Below are 15,951 nucleotides of genomic sequence, written 5' to 3'. Positions count from 1 at the left end.
AAGAAGGCAGAAAAAGAAAGGAAGGAGGAAAAATAAAGAAATTAGTTCACCAAAAACAACTATCACATCATCTTTCTCTGACTATAAGCAACATTCTACCCTATAATCTTTTCTATAACATGAAGGAAGATTCATTCCTCTCATCTTCTCTAGATTCAAACTTAGTCATTTTAATTACACAGTGATCAGTTTTGTTTATTATTATTATTTTGTCCATTTACATTGCTGCAATCACCATTTTATCAGATGATGCCTTATAGCATGGTGTCCAGATCCAGTCCAATCCTAGTCATCATCCTGACTCATTCCACCATATCAATGTTCTTCAAAAAATGTGGCCCCCAGAACTGAACATGTCAGATCTCTGGATGTGGTCCAACATGGTGATCCCACTTTCCTTATTACAAACTGAGTTTTCTAAAGGCAGAGACCATATTTTTGCATCTTCCCAAGTACTAATTATATTATAGGCACTTAATAATGTTGAATTTAATCCAAGTCAGGAGTTCTATTTTTGTTATTGTTGTTGTTTCTTGAGACCCTTTGGCATTTTGTCAAAGCCTATGGACTTCTCAGAGTAATCTTTTGAAATTAAATTTTTAAAAAGAACAGAGGACTATGAAGAAAATAAGATTTGCTGAAATAAAGATATAATTCCACTCCTCCCCTCTTCTTCCAATCCCAAGTTCAGAGACACTCTGAAATCTATTCACTGATCCTTTGTGGCCAGCAGGCTAAGGACCTCTGATCTAAATGAATCAATAATGTTAATGAATCAATAATGTTTAGGCAGCTTCCATGGCCTTAGCTGGGGCATTTCCCATGCCTTCAAAAGCAAGGAGTAGGAGATAAACAAGCAAATGACAGGGCTGGAGCTAGAATTTTCACTAGGGTTTGTGACAAAATCATGTTCTCTGAGAATCAGTTGGAAGAATTAAGGCTAGCTAGTTTGGACTTTGGTCATGCCTGCCATCTTGAAGTGTTTCAAATAGAAAAGAGATTCAATTTATCCAGCTGAGGCCCAGAGGCCCATAGAACCTACGGGGGGAAGTGACAGGGAAGTAGGGTTAAGATGATATTGATAAATATAATAATTTACATTTCTAATGTAGTTAAAGACTTAAAAAAAATCTTATCCTTAGAGCAATCATATGAAGTAGGTTGTATATTATATTTTCTTGTTTTCTAGATGAGATTTTCTTAGGGTGATCCATATAGTGGTAGGCTTTTTCTCCCTCTATAAAATTAAGAGATTGGGCTAGATAATAATAACTAAAGTTATTACATATTATATAGTTCTTTAAGATCTGCAAAACCCTTTATATAACTATATATTCACCAGTAAAGTAGGTGTTATTATTGTCCCATTTTTTTTTCTTGTGAGGAAATAGAGGACAAGAGGTTATGTGACTTACCAGAGTCACACAGTGTCTGAGAGAGATTTTGGTCTCAGATCCTAGTAACTAAATTCAGTGCTAGATCTACTGTACTACCTAATTGACAATTTTTTCATTCTCACCCCCTCTGCTCTGTATTATAAATTTTTCATCCCAGGCACCCATGTATTTAAAGACTACCAAATTCAAGACCAGTTAGTAATGTTCCAAAATCAAATAGGCTGCCTTGAAAGTCAGTAAATCCTCCTTTATGAAGAAGCTAGATGATTACTTGCTGGTGATATGGTTGGAAGGATTCAAGAGTGAGGCAGGATGGGCATCAGAGATGATGCCCAAGAACATCCGCTTCTAGTCTGAGATGGTAAGATTCTAAAGTCACTACGATCCCTTTTGACTCTGATATTCTTTCTTCTGTGTTCTAAAACCCCTTCGAGATCTAAAAGTTTATGTCTTATTAATGTCTTTGGAGTCTGACATTCTGGTTTTTAAGGAAACTTGTAGCCCTACTATCCTATATCTCCTGTGTTTCTTGCTGGGGATAATGGATCAGTTGTAGTTCATAGATTCTGGGAATAAGCACACATCTCTTACCTTTATCTTTTCATGGAAGATTATGCTTGACATGCCATTTGTAGGAGGTGGAATCAATACTCTTCTCTCTCACTATGTGCTGAAAATGATTACCACCTGTGAGGTCCACCACCTTAGCTCTTAGTCATAAAGAGTTCAAGTAGGCAGGACTATTAGGACAGATGAGGAGACATCAATCATCCTTGGGATATGAGTGGAGAGAAAGAATGGAATCAAGATCTATCCTGCTACCTCGTTCAAGTAACTCCTTCATCATTTGAGCCATCCAGTCATTACCATTAATATCCAGTTGCAGAGTTCTTTCTTTTCTTATCTTACTCCCCTCTAGAAATAATGTTGTATAAATATTTTGTATTTACTTATCTGCATACAGTCCTTCCCCAGTTTCCATTGAATGTAAGACCCTATTAGGCAAGCAATATTTTTAAAAAGAGATTGTTTTAGGTCTTTCTGGGAAGATGGTATTCTACAGTGGAAGGGGTCTAAACTTTTAGTAAGAAGGCTCAAGTTCAAGTTCTCAAAGCAATTGATTGTTTCTTTGGGCAATTCACTTTCCTTATTCTGACACCCAATTTCTCCTTCTATAATATAAAGGGAGTACAAATTCCAAGGTCCTTTTTGGGTCTGACCTTTTGTGGTCCTGAAATTCTATCCTCTGAATAGCATGACCAATGGTCAGCTTGACCTAATACCCTGCATTTCCAGGAGGTAACTGTATTGGGGTCAGTGTGGCATACTGGGGAATGGATTCACATGTCTCCAACCCTCCATACCCTCTAGCTAACCATAGTGAGCTCAGAGATGAAGAATCTTAGAAGCAAAGACCAGTTTTCTCAACTGACCAATCTATAATTATACCCAGCAGTCATCTCTGGAGACCCAGAGAGCACAACCACATCTCAGAGGCCTCTTGAGAGGCCAACTAGGAACAACAACAGAACAGGAAATAGTATTGGAAAAGAGATTTATGGGCCCTGTCTTTTCTAAACCATTCCCAAAGGAGTCAAGAGTATGCAGTAGGCCACCCTGGTCCAAATTCTAGGCATTACCACTTCTGGGGACTTAAAGGAAGCCCCGTGATCAGCATGTAAACAATGGCTTGTAGGGACAGCTTGGAGGCTAGACCTGGAGATGGGAGGTCCAGGTTTAAATCTTACTTCAAATACTCCCTAGCTATGTGATCTTGGGTAAGTCACTTAATCCCAATTGCTTAGCCATTACCATTTTTCTGCCTTGGAATCTATTCTTAACCTCAATTCTAAGCCAGAAAGTAAGGGTTTTTAAAAAAAAACACAACAACAATGATTCGTGACCATCTTCTTACAATGGAGCACAGTAGAAGATAGACTGTCTGAGCTTGGAGGCCCTACTATAGGTTATAAAACAGTGATTCCCAAAGGTGGGTGCTGCAGCGATCTAGGAGGGCAGTGATGGCCACAGGTGCATTTATCTTTTCTATTAATTGCTATTAAAATTTAAAAAAAATTAATGCCCAGGGGGCTAAGTAATATTTTTTTTCTGGAAAGGGGGTGGGAGGCCAAAAATGTTTGGGAACCACTGCTATAGAATATCAAATCCAGAGAGGACCTTTGGAAGTAGAACAATGAATGATCTTGAGCCTCAATTTACCCTACAATGAGACCATTGGACTAAATGATATCTGAGGTGCACTCCTTCCAGCACTCACGATCTATGTTCTAATATCCTTCATTGTATGGGTCTAAGTCTCACAATCATAGAATCTCAGAATTAAAAGGGACCTCAGAGGGCATGAAATACAGTCCATTCCAGAGCAGGAATATCCTTGACAATCTATAAAAAGAGATCATCTAATTTTTCACTTAAAGATCTCCAATGGTGAGACTCTCACTACCTCACAAGGTAGTCCATAGAAAAAAGGTTTAATTTTTCTGAAGGTTTTCCTCCATATATGTAGAGTAAAAAAATGTTCTCTCAGTTCTAAGGTCTTCATTTTTTTCCCCTTCCAGGTCCCTGAGACATTCCCTTGCCTGTATCAAGGAGAGCCTGAGAATCTTCATCGACTTAGGGAACCAGGCCAAGGCTGCTGAAGCCTGGCTGCTGGCTGGGCAGCTACTTTACCTTCTGCAGGAGGATGAGCTGGTGGAAATGTATTTTCAGGTAGATGTCTGCATCATCCTTCTGGATCGGGGAAGATATCCCCTTACCCATGAGGCACCAGGGTTCACTTGGGAATATAGTCTAATGGTCCCTAGTTTGGGGCAAGATAAAGTAAAAACGTACCCAGCAGACCCCAGGGTCCCAAGGTAAGAGTCCAAGTTGAGATAGGAAGAAGATAGTCAGAATACTTAAATATAATACAGTCCTTGCTTTGGTGGAACTTAAAGTTAGTATAGGGAAAGGATACAGCCAAGGGAGGCAATGTGGCAAAACTCTATGTGCTAAGACAAAGGTGAGGTGCAATCTGTGTTGATGGAGGGAGGCTTCCATGTGGATGATATCACAGATCCTCCAAGGATTTATTTACAGATGACTGATTAAGACAGAATAGTACACAGGTGTCAAGAAATCAGTTAAAGGAGAAGTCATATGCAGTAGGAGGTGGAAGGGTTAGAATCAGAAGGCAATTCCTGACCTGGATCTTAAAGGATAATATGTGGCAGACCTGGGATTTGAACTTGGATCTTCTGATTTTACATTTAGTGCTTTTTCTATTATACAATCTTGCTGTCCAATATCAGGCACTTAATAAATGATTACTGAATCAATGAAAGGCCCAAGTGCTGAAATGTTAAGTGCAAACATTTAATACTACTAAAATATTAAAAGAATGTCAAAAATTGGAAGCAAAGGGGTAGATTCCAGGTATATGAAATGCAAATGTTGAGCCTGTGTTCTCCCATGCTATACTAACTTGGGAGCAGACCTTTTTTTCCTTTTAATAATTGTTTCTTTTCTCTTGCAGGCAGCCATACAGAATGCCCTGAAGGCTGAGGAGCCTTCCCTAGCCCTAAGACTCTATGAAAAAGCAGGGGATGTATTTTTCAATGGAAGCCGCAATAGATATCGAGCAGCTGAATATTACAGGGTAATGTATGGAGCTACTTGGAGGCTATTAATATATACTGGACATGCCTCTGGATTTTCAATGATGTTGGTGGATTTTGGATTTTACTAGAACCTAAAGAGAAAGGACCCTAAAATCTGGCCCTAATTCCTACCCACTCCTTCCCTAGTGGTGCCCCCCCCCCACTTCCTTCCATCCAAATATCCTCAGAAACACAGAGTGGAAGAGATTGATGACATAAAATATGAAAACTGGAATGGACTTTAGAAGAATGAGCAAGATAGAGTAGGAAGAATTTCTCCTGGCTTTGGAGTCAGAAGATGTGCGTTCAAAACCTGGGTATACCTCTTTTACTTGTGTGACCTTGGACAAGTGACTTCATTTCTCTGGGCCTCAGTTCCCTACTTTGTAAGATGAGGGGTTGAATTAGATGGTCTTTTAAGATGCATTCTGGAGCTGAATCTATAATATGAGCACAGAGATCTAAACATCTGAAAGCCCACCTAATTTGCAACTGAATCATTTCAGTCACAGCTGACTCTTTGTGACCCCTCTTTGGTTTTTTTTTTTGGCAAAGATATGGAAGTGTTTTGCCTTTTTCTTCTTTAGCTCATTTTACAAATGAAGGAAACTGAGACAAACAAGGTTAAGTGACTTGTCCAGGGTCGTACCACTAGTAAGTGACTGAAGCTGAATCTTAACTTGTCTTAAGTCTGGGTCTGGAGTTCTATCCACTGAGCCATCTAGCTGACTCAAGGAGTTTAGTCCCCTCCTTTTATGGAAGAGGAAATTTGGGTTCCAAGAGGAGAGTGACTAGCCCAGTCATACATGGAATGTGTGGCAGAGTTGGGACCTGATAGGTCACTTCAATTCAGTCTAGAGAACTTTTTACTTCATGAAAAGGCCCACTATGGTCATTCAGCATCTATAAAAGGCTTTCAACTGGCCTTTTTTTATGAGTCATTTTCATTGGCTGTTTTTAATAGCACCCTCAAAAAGGATGGGGATAGGAAGCATAACAAAGCCTTAATAATTCCCATTTCTATAAAAAATAAAGTTTATAAGGAATATTTATCACAACAATCCTTTGAGATGGAGGGGGAAGTGGAGTATTATTATCCCCTTCTTACAGACAAGAAACCTGAGGCTCAGAGAGCTTGTCTTTCTGTTCATTGTCTTAAAAGGGATAAAAAATCCTGAGCAAAAAACCTGAGGCTCAGAAAGCATGGTCTTTCCCAAGAGGGGCCAGAATTAGAACTTGCCATCCATTGCCTTATTATGACGTGGCAGAATCTTGGACATGGAATCAAGAAACCTGGGTTCGAGTTCTGTTTCTGCCACTTATTAGTTCAATGACCCTGGGTAAGTCCCTTAACCTTGCTAGTTCTCTCTCCCTTTAAATGAAGGTATGGACCAACAAGATCTCTAGGTTCTCAATGAAAAGTTATATGCCCACCTGAAAAAGTTGACTAAAGAAAAGAATCATGGATGGAAATGGGGTACCCTCCCTTCCTCCCTGGAGAGGGGTGGACAGGAAAATGTGGCAGGGATCCACTCAGAGGAAGGAAGGCTGAGGGGTCCATTTTGCCTTTATCCTTAGTGTGGAGCTGTCCCCATAGCCAGGAGGATAAAGGCTTTCAACACTGAGCTCCGCCTATTCAACAAGCTGACAGAGCTGCAGCTCACCCTGCAGGGCTATGACAAGGCACTGGAATTTGCCACCTTGGCTGCTAGACTCAGCACTATTGCAGGTAGGTGGGGAATCCATGCTTAGGGCTAAATCAGGAGGGGCAGGATCGATTGCAGGAGGCTGGTGTATCAGAGGGGACAAACTTTGCATGCCAGCATATAAGGGAAGGACTTGGATTCATGAAGCTATGGGTTCAAATCCAACTCTGTAGGCATTTATTAGCTGTGTGACACTGGGCAAGTTACTTAATTTCTCTAAGCCTCAGTTTCCTTATCTGTAAAATAAAGGGGTTGGACTTGATGGAGTCTGAGGTCCCTTACAGCTCTAATCACATAATGCTATATTATGGTTTCAATTCATATAATACTGCCTAATATAGTTCTCTGCATTTATGTCTTATCTTCTTGCTAGAATGTGAGCTCCAAGAGAGGAGGACTTTTGTCTTCTTTTTTTTGTGCTTGATTGATTTTCTACGTGTCATTCATATGCATATATATCATACACATCATTCCATACCATCGCATTTACATATATATATATATCATATCATCATAATCAGCTTACTTATCTATCCCCTGTCTGAGTAAATTCCTTCTATCTCCTCTACTACTAAGAGTAATCTTTGAGAATTACAGAAATCCTCTTTCCATGTAGACATATAGACATTTTTACCTTAATGAGTTCCTTAAATTTTCTCTTTCTTATTTTCCTTCCTGCGCTTTTCTTGTGTCTCATATTTGGCCTTCAGATTTTTTATTTAGATCTGGATTATTCTTTAGGAATGCTTGAAAATCTTCTATCTTATTGAATGACCATTTTTCCCCTGAAAGAATATCCTCAGTTTTGCCGCATAGGTGACTCTGAGTTATAAACCCAAATCTTTTGGCTTCCTGAATATCATATTCCATACCTTACAATCCTTTAATGTAGAAGCTGCTAGGTCCCATGTGATCCTGATTGTAGCTCCATTGTATCTGAATGGTTCATTTCTGTTTGCTTCTGTCTTCTTTAAACTTTGTTTCCTTCCTAGTTTCTTCTCCAGCATTGAGCTTTGCATGCAGTGGGTGTTGTGGGAGAGCTTGATGTTAATCTGGTTCTGATTCAGGAGGGGACTCTTTCAAAGAATGAATGGGCTCTGATGAATATCTTTAAACATAGAGAAATTTATTGAGTTGAATAACCAAGAGGCAGGTGCAGGACCAAGCTGCCTCTTAGAAGAGGAGTCCAGGATTTTTACATTCTAAAGGAACAGGGTCTGCATAACTTAGAAAGAAAGGTGGGGAGGGGGATAAACAAGGGGGATATTGTGAGGTCCCTTAGAGCCTGGGCATAAAAGCACAGGTATACATCATTTATGACATCCTGATCATAAAGGTGAGTGAGTTGCCTCTCTTGAGGAACCTAGCGATGTTTGAGGTGCAAACAGAAAGTATTCCTCTATCATAAAACTAGTGTAAATGCATCTAAAATAAGAGGCAGAGAATCCTTTGTTTATTCAGCCATCTCTTTGGTTGCACTAGGGCCAGCTTGCTTTAGCAAGCACTGCAGGAGTGCGAAATTGGGGAATTCCTCATGTAATCTTTGACCTGGGATTCCTCTAGGGACTTAGGGTATCCAGGGGACCCTGTGACCCCATCTCAGTGGGCACTTAAGAAAGAAATATTTGTTAAATGAATTCTGTTCAAAAGCCAAAGAAGCTAATATAGTTTGGGGAGAGAGACTAGTCCTATGATTTCGTTGGCATAGTGAACTCTTCATTGAGGAAACTCCCTTGACCAGTGAAGCTTGGCACTTCCTCTGCAACTTAATGGCTTAGAGAATTAATTGATTTGCCCAGGATCACAGCACCAGATTATATTAGAAGCAGGATTTGGATTCAGAGCCTTCTGGCTTTGAGGCCAGCTCTCTATCTACTACCAAGGTGCCTTATTGCCCCTGATAATGACATCTTCGATGTCATCCATAGAGGCAGTGTCTATAGAGATGATCACGAAAAATGAAAAAGATAAATATTACATGAAATTGAAAGGCTTTTGCACAGAGTATCTAGAATGACGGAGGTGAATCCTACCGTGTGAGCTGCCTTAGTCAGACCATATCTGAAGTATTATCTTCAAGTCAGGGAGGACATCCTATTTTAGGGAGGATGTTCACGCACGAGAACGCATCCTGAGGAAAGAAACCAGAGTGGTAGAAGTAAGGTAGAGGCTACCATATACAAGGGCCATCTGAAGGTTCTGCACCATATTTAACTTGCAGAAGACAAGACTCATTGTGGCAGGGGAGTGGGGAGGAATGTAGATGTATTCCAATATTGCAAGGTCTGTCACATGGAAGACGAATTCAGTTTATTCCATATATCTCCAAAGATAATTCTATCTGGGATAATTCTATCTATTCTATTTGGAAGCAATGGGTAGAAGTTAGAAGAAGCTAAGGTTTTGCCCAATATGGAGAAAAACTTTCTTATGATTAAAGATAGCCAAAATAGACATGGACTGCCCTAGAAAATGATCAATTCTTTATCACTGTGCTTCTTTGAGAGAAATCTAGATGGCCGTGTATAGATTTTAGAACTGGAAGGGACTTTTAGTACTGTGATTTCAGAACACATTATACAGTACAATATAGTTCTCTGGATGTATATCTTTTCCTTTTGTTAGTCTGAGTTCTATGAAGGCAGGAATTCTGTCATAGCCAAACTATTCATTTTCATTCAGGACATCTATTACAGGGTGACCATGTGTATGTAGCTTAATAGATAGAAGACAGGCCATGGAAGCAGGAAGATCTGGGTTCAAGTTCTGCCTTTGACATATACTAAGTGACACGTACTAAAGGCAAGCACCTGAGCTCCCAGTGCCCAGGTGGATCCCTAAAACTATTAGTCGCTGATGAGTTGTCGGTCTCTTTCAATGCAAACAGTTTCTGCACAAGGGAGTGCCCTGTACTGATGACTTCACCGGTCTGAGCAACAAAAGGAGAATTTTACACATCCACAATTTGAGGTCTGGATCACATAGCTACTAAGCAGGAAGTAGGTAATCAAACCTAGGTCCTCTGACCCTGTGAGTTCAGTATTCTTGCTACTACACTGCAGCTACTTTCTCAGGAGATCCTTCAGCCCCTCTTCTGAGATAACATAACCTTGATCCATTAATTTTTTAAACGCTTATTTTCCATCTTAGAATTAATATTGTGTATTGGTTCCAAAGCAGAAGAGTGGTAAGGGGTAGGCAATGGGGGTTAAGTGACTTGTCCAGGGTCATGCAGCAGCTAGGAAGTATCTGAGGTCATATTTGAACCCAGTACCTCCTATCTCTAGGCCACTGAGCTGCTTGGTACTGCCCCTCCAGTAGTATTTTTAGAGGATTATATATATTGAAAACCTATTGTGCCATATGGTTCAACAACAGGAATGTTAGACCTGTAGGTCAAAGGGAATTTAAGGCTTGCACCCCAGATTTTCATTTACTAGCTGTGTGCCCATCAGCACACCTCTAAACTTCTCTGAATGTATTTCGTTCTCTGTCTAATGAAGATAATTCCTTTAGTATTTACATTAGAGGATCAAATGAGATCATATATGTAAAGCATCACAGAAATATTGGCTATTATGCTTTGTTATATAGAATCTCTGGTCTAGCCACATTTTGCACAACTTGGTTTCTGCCTGCTAATATTTCCCCTAAAGAAAAAGAAAAACACAAAGAGGGAAATGAAGAAATGACAGGGGATGCCTGACCTCCTCCTGGCCCATACGGCTGCTTTGAGTGCTCTTCTGATGGTGACTCCTAGGACTTAGGAGAAAGATGCTATCCACACCCAGAGAAAGAACTGTGGGAGTAGAAGCGCAGGAGAAAAACATAGGATGGATCACGTGGTTCAGTGGGGATATGATTGGGGATGTAGACTCTAAACGATCACTCTATCGCAACATTAATAATATGGAAATGGATCTTGATCAATGACACATGTAAAACCCAGTGGAAATGCTCATTAGCTATGGGGGGGGGGAAGAACATGAATCATGTAACCATGGAAAATATTCTAAATTAATTAATTTAATTAAAAAATTTTAATTAAAAAAAAAGGAAGGTGACTGCTAGGAAAGAATAGATTAGACTAGAGGAGCCTGAGGTCCCTTCCTGAATGGACAAGTCAACCCAGGGAACATGTGCAAAGTGCGGCACATTGTGCCAATTCTGGGAAGACACAAATAAGACACAGACACTGCCCACCCTGTAAGAACCTAGATCATGCTACTATTCCTATCACCACATGAGCATGTACCAGCCCAAGGCCTTTGGTGACGGAGTTGACTTTTATTGTGTGTACAGGGAGTTCCCACTTTGCAGCAGGCTGGGATCCAAAGTTTGTTTCTTGTTTGGGAACATGCATTTTCCCACAGAAAGAAACAGCCTCATGCAAAGATAGCTTGCATTCCTGTAACCCATTAAGGTTCACAAAATATTTCCTTACAAGCCTCCCTGTGAGGGAGGTAAAGCAATTGTTATTCTATCCCCATTTTACAGATGAACAAAGTGAGTCCCAGAGAGATAAAACGATTTGCTCAAGGTTACGTACAAGGCCAGAGATGCGGTAGGGGTATGGGAATAACTAGGTAGCACAGTGGATAAAGCACCAGGTCTGGAGACAGAAGGTCCTGGCTTCATATCTGGCCTCAGTCCCTAACTAACTGTATGACCCTGGGCAAGTCACTTAACCCCCTTTGCCTTGTTCTTACCCCTCTTCTGCCTTGGAATCAATGCACAGTATTGATTCTAAGATAGATGGAGATGATAAGGGTTTAAAAAAAAAGTTAGAGCTGGAACTTAAACCTAGATTTTCTGGGTCCAAGTCATAGGCTCTTACCACTATACCATGCCGCTTCTTAATATTGTTAAGTTAATATCTAAATTCAGTATCTGATTGTTGTTATTAATCAGATACTTTAGATACAAGGGCCCATGGTAACCATAGTGGGCCTTGGTTGTAGGCAGTGCAATGGATAATGCAGGAGACAGATAAAAAAAAAAAACAACCTTATTCCTAATGTATTAATACTTATAATGTTTGAAGAAGGAGTTAAATAATCAGGAAACCCTAAAAGACTAAGGGGTACTAAGCTTTTTTTTACCTGCTCTAAAACTAGACCTCATGATCTTCCTTCTCCTGGAAAACCAGGCTACTCTATCACTTCCTATTTCTACCTAAAAACCCAAATTTCCCTATCAAAATAACCTATTTCTTTGGCAATTTTTTATTTAATGAATTAATTGAGAGTATTTTCCCATGGTTACATGATTCATGTTCTTTCCCTCCCACCCCCCTCCCGTAGCCAATGAGCAATTCTACTGGGTTTTATGTGTGTCTAAATAACCTGTTTCTACTAACTTATAAATAATATATTTATCTTCCTTAAAATAAGTCTCCAAATTGATAAGTTCAGCAGCGTTAGCCAGTCAGAGTTGCCTTAACTAAGGCTTGGCCTTAGGCCTGGTCCCAATCTGGGTTAAAAGACAGAGAAAAGATCTTTTTTTTTTCTTTCTGTTAGGCTTAACACTGATCATGAAGTCATTTCTCTCTTCAAAAGCTGTTACTCCAAGTATTTCTAAAAGTTTTAGAGGAAAAGTCTCAGAGACAATTTGAAACAGCTCTGTCCAGAACCAGGCTCAGTCCAAAGACAGACCAGAGAACTGCTGTTCAGAATATTCAGAGCTCGGAGTGTCAGTTAAAAAAAAAAAAAACCAAAACTCTGGGGCAGCTGGATGGCTCAGTGGATTGAGAGCTAGACCTAGAGACAGGAGGTCTTATGTTCAAATCTGGCCTCAGACACTTCCTAGCTGTGTGACCCTGGGCAAGTCACTTAACCTCCATTGCCTAGCCCTGTAACAAATAAAATTAATGTAGAAGGATATATATAAAAGATATTAGGGTTTAAAAAAATTAAAAACAAAAAACAAAAAAAAAACTCTACCTGAGGATTCTGACAGAATCTCCTGCTTTCCATTCTGACTTCCACTCAACTTATCAATCAGTAATATTATTCCTAATAATATTTAGCTTTATGAAAATCTAAAAACTTCAATAGATCGAGATTCAATATACCAACATGTGATGACTTTCCAGTCCCCATTGCTGCCTTTGCCTAGGCTGGCTCCAGTCCTGGAATTCCTCTTTCTAACCTCAGACTCTGAGGATCCCTCCCTACCTCCCTGCCTCTGTACATGCTCCACAGATGGCCTGTTTTCATCCTCCTCATCCCTGGTATTTTCTCTCCTCCTCCGTTAGTCACTGCATTCTTCTCTGCTTGCATGTGGCATTCCCTCCAGTAGAATAGAATTTCCTTAAGATCAAGGACTGTGTTTTTAAGGTCTATTTTTTATGTAATAGTCAGAGACCAGTTCCCACAGCACATTGCTTGTTGGATAGCATCGAATTTAATTAAATGGTAAACTAAAAAACGAATGCCAACATGTCATGTGAAGAGGAGGGGGCACAGAGCCCAAGGCTGCGAAGGTGAGAGGTCACTGTCTTCTGTCCCGGCCAGACCCCAGCGAGAGTTTGGTGGCAGCCACATTTTTGGAATGATACTGACCGACCGAAGGGGAGTCAGAGGAGAGTGACCAGGATGGACGATAGTGCCAAGATGGTAAAGAGATTAGAGACCAGCCCATACAAGGATCAGCAGAAGGTTCTAGGAGTTGTTTAACCTGGAGACGAGAAGAATCAATAAGAGAGGAGAAGGAGGGAGAGACAGAGTTGTTTTCTAGTATTTTAAAGGCATTTAAATGGAAAAAGAATTTGTTTCACCCTGGCAGACTGTAAAGATAAAAATTGGGTGTATGCCATGTTACACAAAGGTCAAGTGAAGGAACTAGAATTCAGCACTGAAAAGAGAAATCATAAGGAGACATGTGAGATATCTTGAGGGCTGGAGGAGAGATGAACTACAGGATGGAGGATGAAAGAAGAGAGAGCAGAAATGATGCCTGGTTTGGAAAAGTGACGTGGGGATGGGGGTCAGGAAAGGAATATGGCCTCTGCGAGGGAAATGAAGAATAAAGAGATTGAGGAAGTTGAGGGATTTAAGGAAGACAAAAATGAAGCAGTCCCTGCCTTTACAAAGCTTACATTCTATTCAAGGAAAGAGCATGTACACATATAAGTAGATGCAAATACACACATAAATACATACATATGTATGTGTGTGATTTGTATATATGGATGTGTGTATGTGTGTCTGTATTGGCTAGTTGCACTAAAAGAGAGAAAAAATATAATAAATCTGGAAAAGAGGACTGGAACCAGATAGCTAAGGAAATTTAAACTCCCTTACTTGATCTCTAAGACATGGAAGCTTGTTAATCAGGGGAGGGGCAGGTAGATCTGTGTTTGAGTAATATCACTCTGGAAATTGTGAGAGAGATGATTGGAAAGGGGAGAGACCAGCTAGGAGATTACTGAAATCTTTGGAGGAGAGTCGATGAAGGTATAAATTAGTGACTGAATATGTGAGAAGGAGATGCAAATGAGAGATTCTGTGGAGACAGAATTTTAGAGATTTGGAAAGGAAGGAAGGAAACTAAGCCCCAATTATGTACTATGTTATGTACTTTACAAATATTATCATATTTGATCCTTATGATAACTCTGGAAACTAAGATCTATTATCCTCTCCATTTTATAGTTAATGAAACTGAGGCAGACAATAGTTATGTGTGCCTTGCTCAAGGTCACACAAGTATCTGAAGGCATATTTGAACTTACATCTTCCTGATTCCAGGCCCACGACTCTAGCCTAGGACCCTCTTTACCTCACCATCTATCTTTCTTTCTTTTTTTTTTTTTTATTTTTTTAACCCTTGTACTTCGGTGTATTATCTCATAGGTGGAAGAGTGGTAAGGGTGGGCAATGGAGGTCAAGTGACTTGCCCAGGGTCACACAGCTGGGAAGTGTCTGAGGCCAGATTTGAACCTAGGACCTCCTGTCTCTAGGCCTGACTTTCACTCCCCTGAGCTACCCAGCTGCCCCAACCATCTATCTTTCTTAAATGGGGGGAGGGGGACTTTGCTAAAAATGTTGGTGATAGTACAGAATTGAAGAAGAGTGAAGGACTGAAGATGATTCATTAGTTGTAAACATTGGCACCTGGAAGGAACCTTATTCCTTCCTTGTTAAAAGTAGGAAAATTATGAATAAAGATTGGTTTGGGAGGAAAAATAATCAATAATCAGCAGTTGATTTGTTCTTTGACTCCTACATTATTCAAGATATCATTATTTACTCTCCATTTAGATCTGTATCTTTAATCATATTTCTTTTATTTATTGCTACTTTATGACCTTATGGTTTATAAAAGATTTTTGTTATTTCTGTCTTTTTATATTTGCTTCTTATTATTTTTAAGCCCTAGCACATAACCATATTTTTTGTAAAGATGCCATGGAATGCTGAGAAATGTTTATATTCTTTACTAGTTTTCATTTAGAATTTACAATGATATGTTGATGATAGATCTAACTTTTCCCACACTTTGTTCAGCTCTATATTTTTCTTAGTGCTTAACTTTCTTTTTTAAATAACCAACTCTGGTAGGAAGAGATTTTAGAATCTATTTATTGTGCTGATATTAGCATCTTTTATAAATTGCTTAACCTTTATGAATTTAGGAGGTACATCATTTGGTAAATATACATTTGGTATTGGAATTTGTTCTTTGCCTGTGATGCCTTTAAACAAAATATCATTTCCTAGTTTGTCTCTCTTCATATTATTTTATTGTTGTCTTATCTTACATTATGATTGCAACTTCTTTTTTTTAAAAAGTCTTCTAAAGCATGATGTATTTTGATCCCTGCCCTTATTTTCATCTGTATGTATACATTTTTATATGTTTCTTGAATTCAGTAAATTGTTGAGTTTTGTCTTTTTTAAAACAATTCTTATTTTCTTTTCTTTAAATTGGAGAATTTGATCAAATTATATTCATGATTACAATTAAGTTTATATCTCCTTCCCTTAGTAACATACATAGTCTCCATAACTTACTTTGATTAAACCAATCTGAACTCCATCTCCTCTCCCCAGCTCCCTCTTCCTCCCATTCTCTTGCCTATAGCAACTTTCAACTTCTCTCTCTCTCTCTCTCTCTCTCTCTCTCTCTCTCTCTCTCTCTCTCTCTCTCTCTCTCTCTCTCTCTCTCTCTCTCTCTCTCTCTCTC

At 39.5% G+C, this 15,951-nt stretch overlaps 1 protein-coding gene across 1 annotated transcript in view; it reads left to right on the top strand.

The window, feature by feature from the left end:
- The window catches only part of SH3TC2 (SH3 domain and tetratricopeptide repeats 2), a 74,065-nt gene that overhangs the window by 50,141 nt on the left and 7,973 nt on the right, over positions 1–15,951 (top strand). Inside the window, exons 12-14 of the mRNA XM_044664439.1 lie at positions 3,977–4,127; positions 4,933–5,055; positions 6,635–6,785. Coding sequence (XP_044520374.1) covers positions 3,977–4,127; positions 4,933–5,055; positions 6,635–6,785 — 425 coding nt within the window. The remainder of the gene's footprint in view (positions 1–3,976; positions 4,128–4,932; positions 5,056–6,634; positions 6,786–15,951) is intronic.

The sequence above is a fragment of the Gracilinanus agilis genome, chromosome 2 (assembly GCF_016433145.1).
Source record: "Gracilinanus agilis isolate LMUSP501 chromosome 2, AgileGrace, whole genome shotgun sequence".
Lineage (NCBI taxonomy): Eukaryota > Metazoa > Chordata > Mammalia > Didelphimorphia > Didelphidae > Gracilinanus > Gracilinanus agilis.
This window is presented reverse-complemented; position numbering and strand designations above follow the sequence as displayed.